We start from the raw sequence: 18,425 nt of genomic DNA on the forward strand, positions 1-18,425 counted from the left end.
CTTCCTGCATACAAAGCAGGTGCTCAGCATGTTGAGCTGGTCTTCCAGCCCAGTTGTAGTCTCTTAATTATGGTAATTTAAAAATATCAGGTCTGGGTCTGGAGAGATAGTGCAGTGGGTAAGGCCCTTGCTTTGCAAGCGCCCGGCCAGGCTTTGATCCTCAACCTCCTGTATGGTTACCCCGAGGATCTCTAGGAATAATTCCTGAGTGCAGAACCAGGAGTAACCTCTACACATCGCCCCCCATATCACTTTTGCAAAAAAAAAAAAAAGTGAAAAACTCAAAAACGAAATAGAAGCATCATGTCATCAAGGAGAAAGGATTTGGTTCTAACAACCATGACTTCTACAATCTGACTTTTGAATTTGGTTTCATTCAGTTAGCCTTTTAAAAATTATAATAATGATCACTTTATTATTATTACTACTATTACTACTAGTATTAATATTTTATCCTGGAATTGAAGGAAGTGCTCTAGCATAGAGCCATACCGCCGGCCTCTTACTGTCAGTTTATTTTTAAGGCTGCGAGGCCAGAGCCTCTTAGTAGTCCATGAGAGTGGGTAGGTGGGGGTGGATTTTGGTGCCTTTAGAGACTCGCCCCCCGTGCTTCTTTGTAAGTAGGTGTGGAGAGTTTTGCGATCTTTTCATGTAAATGAGCACACTGGATGGTAGAACCTCAAATGGAGGCGGAGGGGGAAAACCAAAGCAGGTGTCAGGGATATTTCTCTAGCGACTGTGCTGGAGCCAGGATGACAGTGCAAGAGGAACCGCAGCCGCAGCCCAGCTGATTTCTTACACCGCGGCCTGGGCTCACCACCCGCCCTCCTCGGTGCTTTCAAATGACCTCTCTGCGTCTCAGCTCGGATCCAGAGCGCCTCAGCCTACTACCACCAAGCCTGTTTGTTCTTTTTTTTTTTTTAATGGTCTTCTTTCCCCCATCTTTGGTGCGGGGCAGGCAGTGCTCAGGGCTTATTTCTGGCTCTATGCTCAGGGATCACTCCTGGCAGCGCTTGGGGGAATATATGTGGAGCCAGGGATTGAACCTGGGCCGGCTGTGTGCAAGGCAAGGGTGTAGCAATTGTAAAGCGTTTTACTTTGTAAAATCTATAACAGTGTGTTACTTTGTAAAATCTATAAAATCCTTGGAAATCTTTAATTTGCCAAGAGGGTTACATTAAAAGTTATTGGGGGTATGGAATCGCGAGATCTGTTGCAACTGGCATATTGGAATGAAAAACCACTTAATTCATTGAAATACTAGAATGAGTGAGGTTAATAGGGAAAGGAGAGTTGTGTGTGTAAATTATTACTGTGGTTTAGTTTATGTGAAGTGTCAAAGGATTTTTTTTTTAATGTGGAGAAATAATTTTAGGTCACATAATACTTTTAAATAAAAGACCTTTAGGGAGTAAGTAAACATTTGGACCTTTTGCAACTATTTATTTCATGTTAACCTCTACGTAGTCTCAAGTACCTTCTTTCAAACTTTTTGAGAGCTGTGTGGCTTACTTATTCGAATTCTTTTTGGGTTATTTATGGAGCCTATATGATGTGTGCTTAGCTTTTGTTTTGTTTTTCAAATTTTGGGCCAGATATGGCAGCACTCAGGGCTTACTCCTGGCTCTGCACTCAAGGATCACTTCTGGTGGGGCTTGGGACACTATACGAATTGCTGGGGATCGAACCCAGGGAGGCCACATGCAGGATAAGCATTAAACAACTGTGCTATTACCCTATCTCTGCCATTAGCTTTTACTGGGAAGAGGAAAGCCCCAAAACTCTTGTTTTCTGTGATGTTGGAGAATGTGTTGTATTGCCCTGTGTAATAGATGCTTTTTGAAGATCTTTGTCCATAACTCTGCATGCCATACCCTCTTGTCCTTTTTGGAGTATGTGGCTCATTCCTCTCTGAGGGAGAACTGCCAGCCTGTACAAGTTATATTTCAATTGCTTCGAGCAAAAACTGTGTTTTTAAGGGGCTAGAGAGAGAGTGTAGCAGTTAAGGTGCTTGCCTTGCATGTGGCTGACCATGTTGTGACCAGTGTCACATGTGGTCTCTCGAGCAGCTCCAGCAGTGATCCCTGAGCACTGATCCCTGAGCAGTGCTGGGTGTGGGCCCCCCCAAGCCCCAAATATATGCATCTTTCCTCTCCTGCCTCTTGCCTTCCCTTTTAAATGGTGTTTGGGGTCAGATTCTGTTGACTCTGCATATCTTTAGCAGAAAATTTGTTAAATTTTTTATAGAGCATCTTGTGTAAATATTGATGACTTCTATTGTTGGTTCCATTTATGCCTTTTTTGATCTTCTGGTTTGGAGTTTTGTCCCATTAAAATAATAAGTAGAATAATAAGTAGCAGAGAACTGCTGGTGACACCTAGTTAAGAAGGCTGTGGAATAATGAAGTTGGGTGCAAACAGCATTACAAACTAAAATGTAGAGTATTGGAAGATGACATATACCTGTTCCTTAACTATACCTTACAAAAGTAGTCTTTAAATTTTTTTAAAATTTTATTTATTTTGTTTTGGGTGCCACATCTAGCAGTATTTGGGGCTTACTTCTGGCTCTGTGCTCAGGGATCACTCCTGGCAGGGCTTGGGAGAACCATATATGATTCTGGGGATAGAATCTGGGTCAGCTGTGTGCAAGGCAAGAGCTCTACCCACGGTACTATCGCTCTAGCACTGTAGTCAGAAGTTTTTCCTTTTAAGGAACAGAAGTAGAGAGTGAAACTTTGAGTCCTTTTTTTTTTTTTAATTTTTATTAGTGAGACACCATGAGGTACAGTTGTAGACTTACAAATTTTTGTGCTTGGGTTTCAATTATACAGTGATCAAATACCCATCCCTCCACCAGTGCCCACTTCCCACCACCACGGATTCCAGTATCCTTCCCACCGAGTCCTTATTTTTAACTACTTCTGTAGATCTTCTTAAGCCTTTCACTTGAGCGTTCTTTTAATCATGAGTGTATAATTTTTCCTTTTTCAACCCTTTCTCAAACAGAGCACTGCCCAGCTTACTGACCCAGTTGACAGCTTTGCTATTGCAAGCTCTCATCCAGCTGAGTTCTCTGGTTAAAGCTAGAGAAGAGATAGGCAGGAAGTTGCTTCTGCTGCATGTAAGATATCAAATGAGTATGTTTTCCCCCTCCCTCTTCTGTCTCAGGTCATTTGGATCCAGGATTCCTAGCAAGTGACAAAACCTCCGCTGGCAACGCACCTCTCAACGAAGAGATCAATATTGCTTCTTCCGATAGTGAAGTGGAGATTGTGGGAGTTCAGGAACATGCACGGTAGGCTATTCTGATAGTTTAAAATGTGAGCTTTGTCTTAACCAGGAAGCCAGTGAGGGGAACAGGGTAGTCCCTAGGGTGACCTGTCCCCTGTGGTCGAGGGCAGTTTGCTCAGCTTGCTTTGGCTTTAAGAAAGGACTTTGGGAACCAGAGTGATAGTAGAGCGGGAAGGGCGCTTATCTTGCATGTGGCTAAACCAGGTTTGATCCCCTGAGCACCACCTGGAGTAACCCTTGAGCACTGCCATCTGTAGCTGAAAAACAACAACAACAAAAAGAACTCTTTCATGATTAGAGCTATAGACCGTGTTGTATAGTGTCTCAGATCGAGAATATCTCAACCATACATACATGTGAACCAGAACTGACATTTTTCTCTTATTTTTAGCAAATCCTCCTGTAACTTGATATATTTTTCTCTTTAATGTAAATATCATTGTACTCCCTCCTCATTCATATTTTCTTGACTTGATCTTGAAATGTATTAGAGTGAACTGTGGGGAATTATCTAAACTTAGACCTTTTTTCCTTGTTTCCTACAAAACCTATCCTTGTCTTTCATTAAAGGAAGTTGTTGGGCTCTATTCCTATATTGCTTCTGGTGATGTTTATGTGACTTAGGGAGTCCTCTCAGGAGAAAATAAAAAAGCCACAAGACACCAATTAAATGTAAAGTACTATTAAGATAATTTTATGAAGGTTTTTTTGGTTTTTTTGTTTTGTTCTGTTTTTTGTTTTGTGTTGGGGTCACACTTAGCAGTGGTTGTATCTCCACTTGGCTTAGTGGTGCTGGGAATGAAATCCAGTTCTCCTGCATGCACACTCACATACACATACACTCACACACACAGATGCACACTCACAACTCTACTCACATACATGCACACCACACATGCACACTCACACACTACACACGCACACACACACACACACACACACACACACAGAGCATGCATGCTAGCCCTTTGAATACTGACTTTTTTTAAAGCTAGGGATGAGCAAATACCAGAGAGGCTTTGGACTAAGCCCAGTCTACTACCTGTTTAGGTATGGCCCAAAAGCAGAGAAAGATTTTCATATTTTTAAAAGGCTGGGAGGAAAAAAAATATCAGAGGGAGAATAAAGTCTTATAATTAGAGTTACATGAAATTCAGATTTTTAGTGTCCATGAGTAAAGTTATCAGAACAATAAGAATAACAGGCTTGTTATTCACTATTATTGTTTTTGCACTCCTGTTGCAGAGGTGAGGAGTTTGACCCAGAGCCTTACTTATTGACCAGTCTTTGCAGAAAAAAAATTATGCTGACTCTTGTTTTAAGATATGTTCCTAAGAATGGGTTCAGCCTTCTTGGATGTATTCCCCAGGAATATAAGGCAAAAACAAAAACACACACATTTGTATGCACAGAGTTAGACTTCGGGTAATTCTTCTTCTAATAACTTCTGTACAACAAGAGCTAAATTTTGATTTTCTGTAGATTTTTGACAGTATCTCTATTACATTGTTCTTACATCTGACTTTCCTGTTTAGCAAGTAGTGGCAGTTCACCGGTGTTTCTTCTGTTGCTTATATGGAAGTTGAGCTGTGGTGCAGAGAACAAGACAAAATGCATGTAGATATAAGTTTACAGCACCTTTCTAATGAGAACTGACTATACTTTCTAAGACATTTTTCAACTAAGTAGTGAGAACAGTGTGGATAGAGTAAGTTTGTGACTTACATACTTTCTTCCCAAAGATTGCCAATTTTCCTTATCAGAAGGAAATAAATAGTTTCTTAGAACTTCATCTTCCAGTCTTGCTTATGCCACAAGTATGCCCACACACAGCTGCTTCTCTTTTCTCTCTCATTGTTTGATCTTTTCTTCATCTCATTCTCTTTTTTTCTCAAGTTCTCTTTCATTTTGAGTTTTTTTTTTTCAAGCCAACTTACTCATCAGATGAGGGAACTAGACTCCTGATTTCTTCATTGTTTTGGCATGTGTTTATTTCTCCATGGTTCCTTACACTGTACAAGTGGTTATCCTTTTCAAACCCTATATTAAAAAATTTGACTCCCTACTAGTGTAAAATCAATGGCAACATCCTGTTGCCATTGATTTTAGATCAGCTCAGTCTCTTAATTGGAGTATATTATCAACTCACCAGGTTCCATTTGAGTTACATTCAAACTTGAAATCATTGTCACTTGTGTGTTCCTGAATAAATAGGAGAGCATAGGTTTCAGGTACACTCTTAATGTGTCTAATCTCTTGCACCATACTGAGACATGTATCATTTGCTCCAGTTTTCCATTGACTTCTCCTGAGTCTCTCTTCTCTTTTTTCTTTTTTGTCTAGAAATTTTGTAGCTTCTTTTTTCAACTTTTCTTTCATCATGACACCTTTGAGTATTTAAAACAAAGAAAAAAAAACCCAGTAATTTTCAAAATTAGTTAAAATTATATTTCTGTTAGAACTTGGAAATTAAAAAGTTAAAGCTCTGCCTCACCTCCTACACACACATATAGACACAATTTGTCTCTAATATTCCTTTCTTTGGGCTTGTTAGGTCTCATGCAACTGGTCATTTTTCCCAATAGACATGTTGTTTGTGTCAACTGTTGAACTATGGCCAATGACTTCAGCTACACTTTGACTAACATGCAATATATTCCTTTCAAGAAGTTGTGTTTTATTCTGATCCTTTGGGGTTGAATCCAAGGAGTTGATGTCTCAGAGGTGATGAGTCCATTCTGAAGTCTCAGTGGTGGTTAATACTGTCCATGCCATGATATTCAGGGGCTGGAGCGATAGCACAGCGGGTGGGGCGTTTGCCTTGCACATGGCCTACTGGGTTCAATTCCTACACCCCTCTTGGAGAGCCTGGCAAGCTACCAAAAGTATCTCGCCCACACAGCACAGCCTGGCAACCTCCCCGTGACATATTCGATATGCAAATAAACAGTAACAACAGGTTTCACAATGGAGATGTTACTGGTGCCTGCTCGAGCAAATCAATGAACAACGGGAGGACAGTGCTACAGTGCTACCAATTCTCTTGGAGAACTCTGATCTGATTCCTGCATCATTTTCAGAGAATCTTTCTATCTTGGTCTGAGGATTCAGGACTGAGTAAGTCTCACATGACTTTGTTCTGTTCTTCAGGGATTGGTGGTGGGAATAATTTCAGGTTGTGTTGGAAGAACCTGACAATGATAATATATACATTGAGATCTAGAAGTTGAGAATTGAAGAAGTGGATGTGAAGCTTCCTTGTTGGTTGCTTCAGAGTAGTCTCATTTGGAATTTATCCTTTATAGGTCTAGGGTTACAGTTATGAAGTATTGATGGGCTTCTGGGCAGGGTTATCGCTTGGAAAAACGTCTTAGGTTTTGATCCACATCTTTTTGTTCTCATTTGATTTGCACACAGAGAGATGTTGTTTGGATTTAGTGGAGTTGTTTTTTTTTTTTTAATTTTTCATCTTCTACCTATTTGTGGGCTGAGTCTTTAAAAATTTACTCTGTTTGGGGCTGGAGTTCAGCGGGTAGGGCATTTGCCTTGCACATGGCTTACCCAGGTTCAATCCCCAGCATCCCATATTGTCCCCTGAGCACTGCCAGGAGTAATTCCTGAGTGCAGAGCCAGGAGTTACCCCTGAGCATCTCCAGGTGTGACCCAAAAAGCAAAAAAAAAACCAATTTTTTTTTGTTTTTTACTCTGTTCATAAGTTATTCTTTTGAGATTGCGGTTACTCAGACTTGCTTTGGTTGCCATTTTTTTTTTTCCGTATCAGAAGATTTTTTTTTAATTTGCCTCTGAACTCAGCATACTGTTTTAATTTGTAGTGTGCCTTTTATTAGTCAGTAGTTTTGTCTTTTGTGTTTTTCCCTATCTTCATATCTTTGATTGATCTTTTATTTTAGATTTTGATGTGTTTCTGATGGTTATAGAATAGAAAAGCTACTTTCTAAACTAACAGTTGAGTGCCTCTTCTAAAATTACTAGAATGTTATCATTTCAGTGTTAATTTTTTTGGACAGCCCAGTTTCAAGAGTTATTTCTTGCTAGTATTTACTAGTATATTCTTTTGTGTCTGCTTAATTTTGCCAGTTTAAATGTCTGCCCATCATGCCAATATTTTTCTCTTCCTTGGTGCTTTTTTCCTTCTCTTCTACCAGCCCCGTTGGTAATTGTCCTTAGAAGTTGATTTTTTTTTTCTCTTTTTTAAAAAAGACTTTTATTGCTTGAAGTTCTATAATGTTTTATATATGTATGTATGTATATATTTTACAGACTTACTTTCATGATAGCTTTCATTCATACAATGATCAAGTTCCCATTCCTCCACCAGTGCCCATTCTCCACCACTAATGTTCCCAGTATTCTTTTCAACGCCCCCCTGCCTTATCTCCGCTGCCCCCCCACGGCAGGCACATAACCTTTTACTCTCTCCTTTTGGGTGTTATGGTTTGCAATACAGGTAGTAAGTGGCCATCATGTTTGAGCTATAGTCTACTTTCAGCACACAACTCCCATCCCAAGCGAGCTCTCCAAGCATCATTCACTTAATGGGCCCTTCTTTATCCGAGGAAGATGAGTTTTTAGAGTGTAGATCTTTTCTTTTTCTTCTCTTTCCCCATATGTTGTTTGTTTGTTTGTTTTTAAGGGAGCTGCATGGGGACAATTCCTTTGGTATCTGTTTCCTAAAGCTTTGGCAAATGATCTTTTCACTTTGGTCTTTTGGTCCTGAGGTCTTTGGTGTTCATGTAGACTCATTCCTTAGCAGCAGTATCCACACAGGGTGACTGGCCTTCAGGACTGTTTCCTAGAACCGGTTGCCAAGATGAGCCATTAAGAAGCTTGAGGAGGAGGTGAGCATTTCCTGCAGGCCACAGGAATTTAGTTCATCTTCAACTCGGAAAATAAGCAGGAATGTTATCTAAGAGGTCAACTTCAGACTCTGTAAATGAGAGCAAAAAATAATGAATCTTTAATGTTGTTTTTTTAGTACATCAGCTGCTGAAAACTGGCCCTCCAAGCCTGGTCTTCCTGGGTTTCCTCCTCTTTCCCACTGTGAAGTCTCTACTGTCACTGGTTTCTATGAAGCATGAGACGTTTTTCTACCAAAAGTCACTTAGAAAGTTCTGTGTTTCCCCAACCCCTTCACCCCGCCCCAGCATTTTGAGAAGAGGGGCCTAGGCAGGGTTTAGGTTGTAAAGACTAAAAGTAGGACTCTGGGCTAGGTTTTTATACCTATCACCAGCCACACGCAGATTAAATGGGCTGTGGGAATAGGGCATGTATCTGTATTATAATTGTAAGAAACCTGTTAAACACTAGCAACCTGCTTCCAGATCACATCTTTGACAGTTCTGAAAACGTAATGAGTTAATCCATGAAAATCTACGTGTCATGGGAGTTCCCTTATGCAAATTGTTAACTCTGATTTGTTTGGTCTCTTTCCTTGCAAATGATTTCCCTCTTTCTTTGGGATGTTATTCAGCCAAAAGAGCACTGTGTCTAGGGAAGAAATTGACATGCTTCTGTAGTCTCCTTTGACTATTTTCTCTCATGTACTTAAAAAAAGGTGTTCAAAGCTTTGTTCTCTCATTCATCTCTTAACTACCATTCTATTAAGAGGGCAAAAGTCATCTGGTCATAGAAAATTGCTTGAGTGTTTCATTGGTTTACCGTACACAGATAAAAGTTCTCAGGGTACATTTTAATTTTTACAAACTGTTGATATTCTTAGTAACCTACTCTCAGATCAAGAAACAGAGGCTCTGCAACTTTACCTCTGTGACTATTATTCTGACTCCTGACAGGATAGTTTGACCCATTTTGTTCATCTTTAAGGTGCTCCTGACTTTAGAATTCATCTTGGAATAGTTTTTTTTATTTGTTTGGTTTCTGTTCTTTGGACCATGCCTGGTGGTGCTCAGGCTTTACTCCTGGCTCTGTGCTTGGGGGACTGTATATGGTGCTAAGGATTTGAACTCGGGTCGCTTCTTGCCGGGTAAGCACCTTCACCTTTCTACTCTTTCCCTGGCCCTGATCTTGGAATACATTTAACTTACCTAGGAATGGTTTAACAGTTACATGGATATTTATTTCCAGTTTGTAGTGGACAGTTATTCCAGTTTTGTACTTTGTATGTTGTATTGATTATCTAATACATGAGCTTCAAGAAATTGACTCTTTTGTTCTTGAACCTCTTTACAGCGTGGCAGAGTAACTGCCTTCCTTGGTGAGTCTTCCTTCCATGGGAACTGTCTTTCCAACTACAGTTAATAAGGGCTAATCACGTTTTTGAGTAATGAGAAGACCGTCACATTCTTAAGAGAATCTAAACTTGTGAGAAAAAATGGAATGAGAGAGTTGGGGCTTGAGGTAAATAAATGCAGCTTCCTCCTCCTTCATTCTCACATTCTGGGACGTGCTACATTGTCTTTTCAGTCAAGTCCCCTTTTCAGCTTAAAGTGTCTCATGCTGGTTTTGGGATAACTGGAATTATCTGACGCATTGCTCTAGACCTGACCTTTCCTAAAGAGGATATTCAGGTGCTGAATCTGCTTCTCCTCTCTCCTCAGAAGTCCATGCTGTCTCAATTCTCACTCCCCTGCGCTGGACATTTTGTAGAATTTGTTTCATTGTTGATTGAATGATCAGGAAACAGGCACTTCCCTTTAAACACACACTGTACAGGAGTTGTAGTCTGATGAAGGCAGTTATTTAGTGGACCGTGAGCTCCCCAGTGTAGACTTGGTTTTGCTCTGCTTCTGTATTAACTTGCTTGAGATCCTGAACTGCTGTATGTTGGCCTTGTTAACCTTGGCTGTGAAGTGAGCCAGTCGAATCAGACCCCTTTAAAGCCGCCCCCCCCCCCCCCGCCCCAGTACTAAATTGTATACGTGGGGAGCTGCTTAATTCAGAGGTTCTTTCTAGGAATTCTCTCAAACATTACATCATAAGTTGCATCTCCTTGTAACCATCCATTCTCCAAATCGCTGCTAAATTTCTAGCCAGCTTTATTTCAATGAGTGCCTATACAGACGAGCTTTTGAACTTTTGATGAACTTTATACTTTTAAATTGGTGCTCTGGACCGCTTATAGAAGTTGAATGGATTCCTTTGGCTGACATTCTTCCACTGCTATGTGGTCAATCAATCTGAGTACACTTTGTTGATCAGATACATTTGATTCAGTATTTGGACCTTACATCCCTTCACTCATTGATTGCTTTTGGGGACCATACTGGGTGGTGCTCAAGGGACCTGACCAGCCTTCCTGCATGCAGAGCCCTCAGTGCTGTTGTCCCATCTCAAGGCCTTACCAAGATGCTTTTTTCTAACCTATCTTTGAAAATGTGGATTAAGTAGTGGTGTGGCCTGTTAAGGAACAGTTGATGGATCTTTGGTTTCTAACTGCATGTTCCAACCTGTGTACTGACCTGGAGGGATCTTCTCTTCCCACCCCTCCTACTCCCATCCCTCTTGGTAAGGGTATCATGGAATGGCTAGCCTTACAGAGCAAGATCTCTCTCTCTCTCTCTCTCTCTCTTGAATCTTCAGGGCTCATGTGGAGAGAACTGCAGCTGAACCTTATCCATCATTGCCTCCTTTACTGTCCTTTTATTTTCTTTCTTTTGGGGTAGGGCTCATTCATGCTGGTGCTAGGACTCAAACCAGGGCCCCATACATGTTAGTATTTTCTGAAGCTATTGGTATAGGTAACGTTGAAGCAAAGTTGGCATCCCAGGTGACCCAGCGTCACACACTGTGTGTGATTGTGAGAAGAGCTGCTGCGGGTCACTTCTCTCCTTCTTTGTAAGGACCGGGGGGTCATTTACTAATCCTGGTTCCTACCGTATATTTATCCAGAGCTCTTTGCTTTCTTTCTCATTTGAACCAAAATGTGCTCACTTGTTCATCCCAGAGGCTCACACACAGTGCTGCCATTTGACCAAGAAGTGGAACTGTGATTTTTTTTTAATTCTTAATATTTATTTATTTTACTTTGTATTGAATCACAGCGGTATGGCATTTGCCTTGCGTGCAGCCGGCCCGGCCAAGCCGGGTTCAATTCCTCCACCCCTCTCGGAGATCCTGGCAAGCTACTGAGAGTATCTCGCCCGCACGGCAAGGCCTTGCAAGCTACCCCTGACGTATTTGATATGCCAAACACAGTAACAACAAGTCTCACGATGGAGATGTTACTGGCCCGCTCAAACAAATTGATGAACAACGGGAGGACCGTGACCTTGACCATTGAATCACTGTGAGATAGACCCTTACAAAGTTGTTCATGATTGGATTTCAGTCATATAGTATTCCAACACCCATCCCTCCACCATTGTACATTTTCCAGCACCAGTGTTCCCAGGTTCCCTCCCATCACCCTTTACCCCCCACCCCTGCCTTCCTCTATGGCAGGTACTTTTCTTTTCTCTCTCTCTTCATTGTTGTTTGCAGCATTGATACAGAAAGGTTACCAAGAATATTCCTTCACTTTTAACATTCAGATCTTGTCCAGCACGATCATTCTTGGCTATTATTGTCATACTGGTCTCTTCTTAAACTTTTCTACCCTAGGCCCCACACATGCTGTGATTAGTTCCAACCGTTGGGCAGTCCTTCTCGCCCCTGTTTGCCCTGGCCATGGATATTAGTCTTCTGCTATATATTATTTTTTGTGTTGCAAATGAATGCAGTCATTCTATATCTGGCCCTCTCCTTTTGACTCATTTCACTCAGCATGATACTCTCCAGGTCCATCCATTAGTAGACAGATTTCATGACTTTATTTTTCTCTAACAGCTGCATAGTATTCAGTTGTATAGATGTGCCATAGTTTCTTTATCCATTTGTCTGTTCTTGGGCACTCAGGTTGTTTCCAGATTCTTGCTATGGTGAATAGTGCTGCAATGAACATAGGCGTGCAGATGGTATTTCTGCTGGGGTTTTGTGTCTCCAGGGTATAATCCCTGGAGTAGTATTGCTGGGTCAAATGGAAGCTCAATTTCTAGTTTTTTGAGAAACGTTCATATTGTTTTCCAATAAGTCTGGACCAGTTGGCTTCCCACTAACAGTGAAGGAGAGTCCCTTTCTCCTCACATCCATGACAACACTGGTTGCTCTTGTTCTTTTGGATGTGTGCCAGTCTCTGTGGTGTGAGATTATATCTCATTGTTGTTTTGATCTGCATCCCTTGATGATTAGTGAAGGGAGCATTTTTTCATGTGCCTTTTGACCTTTCAGATTTCTTCTTTGAGAACGTTTTTCTTCATTTCATTGCCCCATATTTTTAGTGGATTGGGTGTTTTTTTCTTGTAGAGTTCAACAGGAACTTGTATATCTTTGATATTAACCTCTTATCAGAAGGGCATTGGGTGAATATCCTTTCCCATTTCATAAGTTGTCTTTGTATCCTGGTCACTGTTTCTTTTGATATGCAGAAGCTTCTTAGTTTAAGATAGTCTCATTTGTTTATCTTTGCTTCCACTTGCTTGGTCAGTGGCGTTTTCTCTATGAAGATAACTTTAGCTTCAATATCGTGGAGGGTTTTGCTGACCTTTTTTTCAACTACCTTATGGATTCTAGTCAAATGTTGAGGTCTTTAATCCATTTTGACTGACTTTCATGCATGGTGTTAGATAGAGATCTGAGCCCGGTTGTTTTTTGCACGTAGCTGTCCAGTTTTGCCAGCACCACTTGTTAAAGAGACTTTCCTTACTCCAAGGAAGTAGAACTCTGTTAATTCAGTGCTTCTGGAACCATTCTCTTCCAGTGAACTCTAGGCTTGATTTTTTTTTCCGTCCCCCAGCAAGGCAAGCTCTGTTCCTGCTTGGACTCTTGGAGAAGTTAGACTGAATGCCTCAGCCTTCTTTCTTTCTCTGACCTAAAGCACAGGCCGTTCTGCCGAGCAAGCTGAGCATTTCTGATGTGACCTTCCTTCCGCCTGAGGGAAATGGATCCTCCAGGCACGACCCAGTACTCAGAACCTTTGAGAAACCTGATCTGTGACAGGGTATTGCTGTGGACTGTCTTGGAAGATATTACCAAATATGGCACAGAACTTTCATCTTCTTAAAAATATGTTTTGCCTATGCTTCTTACTATTCCATTTGTTCAGACAAAAATTGCTCAGGCATCTTACTCTTGCTCTACATTGATAGTATCCTGGTCTGAACTGACTTCCTTTATTTTGGGGTGGTGTATTTGGGGAGTGGGGTGGGTACACCCTGTGGTGCTCAGGGCTTACCCTGTGCTCAGCAGTCACTCCTGGCAGGATGCAGGGTGCCAGACCTGGGACCTGGGTGGACCCTGTGCAAGACCATCGCCTTCCCCTACCCTCCTAACTCTCCAGCCCCTGGTTCGCAGTTTCCCTGAGCTCACAGAAGCCTCCCTCTCTTTATCACTGGTTTAAGAGATGACGTGGGAGGGGCTGGAGTGATAGTACAGCGGGTAGGGCGTTTGCCTTGTACATGGCCAACCCGGGTTTGATTTGCAGCATCCCATATGGTTCCCTGAGCACCGCCAGGAGTAATTCCTGAGTACATGAGCCAGCAGTAGCCCCTGTACATTGTGGGTGTGACCCAAAAGGCAAAAAAAAAAAAGAGATGGCATGGGGGTTTGGACTGAGAACACAAATTCTGTACCTTTTTAGCGCAAATGTTGGGGTGCGGAGCTTAGAGAGATGGGGCGATGGGGAAGGACAAGGAAAGACCAGTGGGGGTGGACCAGGTGAGCTCTGTCTTAGGACAGCGGTGTCGCTCAGTGCCCTCGCGCTTCCCCAGCCAGGCTGACCGCGCCTCTGCTGTTGGTGTCCCCTGCAGGTGCGTCCATCCCCGCGGAGGGGTGATCCAGAGCGTCTCCTCGTGGAAGCATGGCTCCGGCACGTACGGGAGCAGCCGGCAAGCACAGTCATGGACTGCGGTCACCCCGCCGCAGACGTGGGCCTCGCCCGCCGAGGTCGTCGACCTGACCTTGGATGAGGACAGCAGACGTAAATACCTGCTGTAAAACCACTGTGTGTCCTCTGCACTGTACTCCACCCCCCCACCCCCGCCCCCTCCTCTTCGTGACATGGAAGTTCATTGTCATAGAGCTTCAGCCTCAGAAGCTGTTTGTGGCATTTGTATCATTGATAACTCATGGAAAATTCCCTCCTCCCAGTTTTTGTTTGTTTGTCTGGGGGTTTTTGTTTGTTTGTTTGTTTTTTAACTAAAAGAAGTCATTTAGGAAAATAACTTATCACAGAGAAATGTTCTTATTTTCCTCAGTAGGACTATGAGAATAATCACTTCTATTAGGCAACTTCATTTTACTTGGTCACTTTGAAGCTTTGGAAACGCTGCCTCCCTTTTAGAAAACTTTAACCACCAGGTAAAATGAACTTCAGTTTTTGAACCTTGTATTTATTTTTCTGTGTAATAACATTAATATCTAGACTTGACCACTGTCAGCCCAACCATTGGCACTCCCACTGTAGGGTATTTGCACACACATTAGTTAGGTCCTTATGGGCATCGAGTAGGGCATGTGCATTTGAAACCCTTCCTTAAAAATAGAAGACAGAAGTCTTACTTTTTCTTCAAGCTTAAGCCTTCTGCCTTCTTTCCAGATTCTGCTCCTGGCTGGCTTCCTATGGCACGGATAACTTGATGTGTCCCTTTGTGTGTCTAAATATACCGCTGAGGGGACCTTGTTGGTCTCCTTGTTGCAATAATTCCTGGCTGTTTGGAAAATGTCTCTGACTCAATACCCACCATAAGGTTTCTGGGCAGTCTGATGAGATCAGTAGGAAACTCTTTTCTCCATCACCTTTACGTTTTCCTGGTTGATTCAAATAATGGGAGAACATGATGATGAGGCTGGTTTGCCAAAGGCGATGGGCGCTTGTAAATCTGAAAGCAAGAGGCCTCTTTTCGCAGCTGGTCTTTCCCTTGAGGACCTGAGGCTCTTCACTGCTTGGACCACAGTTCACCTGAGGCTCCGCGTGGGTGTTTCCCTCCTCCACCTACTAAAAGTGGAACACTTTGAAATGGACCGCAAGAAACCAGGTGCACAACACATATGGAGCCCTGGAGGCTTGGGGGTCGCCGAAAGGGAGGGCAGTAGGAGCTTCAGGGAATTCAGGAAACGCCAGCGGTAGACTCCATGGCGTTAGTTGCCACCTTCCCCCTGATACCACGTTATAGGCACTAGTGAATTGTTTTCCAAGCAGTACCCAGATTTCGAATACTATGTGCTGTGCACCAGGGGTGAAGTGAGAGCAGCTTAGCAGACCTCGCCTTTGGTGACACTGGGGCGTTTTTTCCATCTTCATCTTTGTTTTTGTCTCCGTTTCTACCAGACCACATTTGTCTCATTCTCTGCCTCCTTCCCCCAGTACTCTGGTAGTGCTTCCTTCGCAGGACAATGCAAGAACTGCTTCTTTTTTTTTTTTTTGGCTTTCATCCAGTGGACACACATTGAACCAAGTGCCTGTTCTGCATCAGGCACTGTGTGGGGTGGGCGCCGGGGGACCGCCGGAATGGATGGGACACTCTCTGCGCGCGTAAGCCTCTGCCGGCCTGGCCTTCTCTGTCACTCCCAGCCCTCCTTCCTGCTGCTTCCATTCTTGCTGCCCGAGACCTCTTCTCCCACGGGGGTGCTTTTAAGCTTGTGTCCTCTGAGCTTCTCTATGAGCATCTCATCCGATCTGGCCTCTTGTTCTTGACTTTTTGTTTTTTTTTTTTTCAACTTTCCCTCTTTCTGTCCGTCTACTTTTAATAGATCGGACTTTCAAAAGCTCCGCAGCCTCCCGTTTTAGCACCTCCAAGAGCAAGTGTCACGTGGCCACGATTCTAGACACAAACCAAAGACTCAGTGGCCAGAGCAGCCTTCGGCAGAGTCCCCGTTGGGTGCGGCCTTGGGCCTTCACGTCTCCTTTAGGATTAATTTATTGACTCTCACTGTTACACATTGTTTGTTGACTTGAATGAACATAGTAGACGAAGCAGAAATGTACAATTTCTGGTCCGTGTTTTCCAGGAAAAACATTAGGAAAAGAATAGTGAACTTTATGACTTGAAGTGTTTGCAGCTTATTTTTTCTACCGCCCCCTGGCGTCAGGGCGGAACCCCTCCACCCCCCCTACCCCCCACCCCCATCAGGAATGTTCTAGCATTCCCAGGTCTTAAGTGAGCAGTATGTTTTGCCCAGCCCCCATCCAGCAGGTGTTTTCCCAGGGCAGATTCTTGAGCTTCTGCAAGTTCACCTTGCATGAGAATTCTCTGGGGGTGTGGTGTGTCCTGTGGGGCAGGAGAAGGGCAGAGTAATCAAGCTCTTTCCTGAACTTCCGCTTCGACAGCAGGTCACACCGTGCCCTCACCTGGCCACGTTCTCCTCTCCCCCGCCACCCGAAGCACCGAAGCCCACGTTTAGAAATGGCGGTGCCAAGGCTGGTGGGGCTGCCCCTCTCCTCATGAGGTCAGAGTTTTCCCATCTACTTGCGTCCACTCTCCCTTCCTTGCTAGACTCAGGACTGTGGGCATCCTGTTGCTGGCAGGAAAAAAATGACAAAAGTCCAGTGATAACTCCTGTGACATTCGAAATTATCTGCTAAAGGGATAATTTGTTTTCTTAAAAAAAGAAAAAAAAAGTCCGTGGAAGTTTTGTACTTGGTAGGTGAATTCTATGCTTTGCGGGACATTCATGGTAAGATCTCTGCCGGGTCCCGACTGCCCACGGCACTGATATACTATCTGCCTCCACCCCCAAGAGCCCCAGTAGCTGCTTGAAACCCGTCAGGGCCCCATCCATAGCACGCAGGGCTGCTGTCCGCCAGTCAGCATTTTGTTTGGATCAAAGGGGCAGACTGAGAAGACTCCCATTTCCCTTTCTAAATTGAGCATCCATCAACTCAGCTATGCTCATGATCAGTTGTGAATATGGACCGTCTGATTTGCTAATTTAGTCTGTTGTTACCTTTAGCAGATTAGCATTGTAGGGAACTTACACATGAATTTGTTGCCTGCTTTTTATACTATGCCACAAGGTTTTGAAAAAAAAAAAAGCTGGGGACACACTTTTGTCTTTCAGTCTAAACAAAACAAAACAAAAAGTTTGTTTGTTTGTTTGTTTGTTTGTTTTTTAAAGCCCAGAGCCCGAATCCCTATTTCCCAGTCTGTGTATGATGTGACTTCCATGTATCTAGAACATGATTGCGCCCAACCAAACTTCCTCAGATTGTGCACTGTTTGTTTAAAATAATCACGTATTTTAGTCCAATGCTGTTGTATTTTTTTTCCATTTTATTTAAAACACTACGAACTTCTTATTCTTTTAACAAATTTTAAAAGGTAGTGATCTTAAAAAAGAAAAAAAGAAAAAAATCACTGGATAACTAGGAAATATTTTTGTGGTTTTGTTTTTTAATGAGCACGAAGGTCATTTGAAGCCTTTGGCTCCTCTTACCGTGAAAATGAAATGGTGGCCATTGTATGGCCAGGAACCAATGCACTTGGTAGCTCACAGATGTGCTGTTGCAGGAGTGCGCAGTGGGGAGCACCTCCCTGCAGCCGCCACAGGTCTTCGCTTAGACGTAATGTTTGACAATGTGCAACTCTAGTTTTCAAAATGAAATTTGGTTCTGCTTTACATTCATTATAGTTTTTTTTTTGTTTGTTTCCATTTAGTATTTAATGGTCTTTGGAGAAAAAAAATAATAAAACAGAGTGTTATATATATATTTTTTGGTGCAAGATAAGATTTTCTGTTTTTTGAAATAAGTCTGTAGCATAAAGGTTAAACTATTTTAAGACAAAATAAAATAGAGTGTATTTAAACAATGATCATTTCTGAGGATTATTTTTTCCCCCTGTCTGCTGCAGTTAATTAGAGGGGGTCTGGAGCAACTCCCAGCATAGCTTCTGGGTGTGTTAGTGGATTCGATTTTGTTAACAGATTTCATTGTCATGAGACGCCTGACTTGCCCAAGCATTAGCTGTGTCTTGTTCCTGAATGTTTTGCCAGTGGTCTTTTGTGTGTGTTGGAGCTAGATAAAAATAGATTTGCCTTCACTTTTCTGAGGCCCCCTCCCCCTGCAGCTAGGACCCTGGAGATTTCAGAGTGGACCAAAAGCCCCAATGCTCAGCCCC

At 42.7% G+C, this 18,425-nt stretch overlaps 1 protein-coding gene across 4 annotated transcripts in view; it reads left to right on the top strand.

The window, feature by feature from the left end:
* ARK2N (arkadia (RNF111) N-terminal like PKA signaling regulator 2N) overlaps nucleotides 1–15,224 on the top strand; it is an 89,781-nt gene extending 74,557 nt beyond the window's left edge. For all 4 annotated transcript variants that reach the window (XM_056138080.1, XM_056138079.1, XM_056138078.1 and 1 more), the window contains 2 exons: nucleotides 3,172–3,298; nucleotides 14,118–15,224. In XM_056138080.1, the coding sequence (XP_055994055.1) occupies nucleotides 3,172–3,298; nucleotides 14,118–14,304 (314 nt within the window). In that variant the 3' untranslated portion in view covers nucleotides 14,305–15,224. The remainder of the gene's footprint in view (nucleotides 1–3,171; nucleotides 3,299–14,117) is intronic.
* The last annotated feature ends 3,201 nt before the right edge of the window (nucleotides 15,225–18,425 follow it).

Source organism: Sorex fumeus, unplaced genomic scaffold (genome assembly GCF_029834395.1).
Source record: "Sorex fumeus unplaced genomic scaffold, SorFum_2.1 ptg000128l, whole genome shotgun sequence".
Taxonomy (NCBI): domain Eukaryota; kingdom Metazoa; phylum Chordata; class Mammalia; order Eulipotyphla; family Soricidae; genus Sorex; species Sorex fumeus.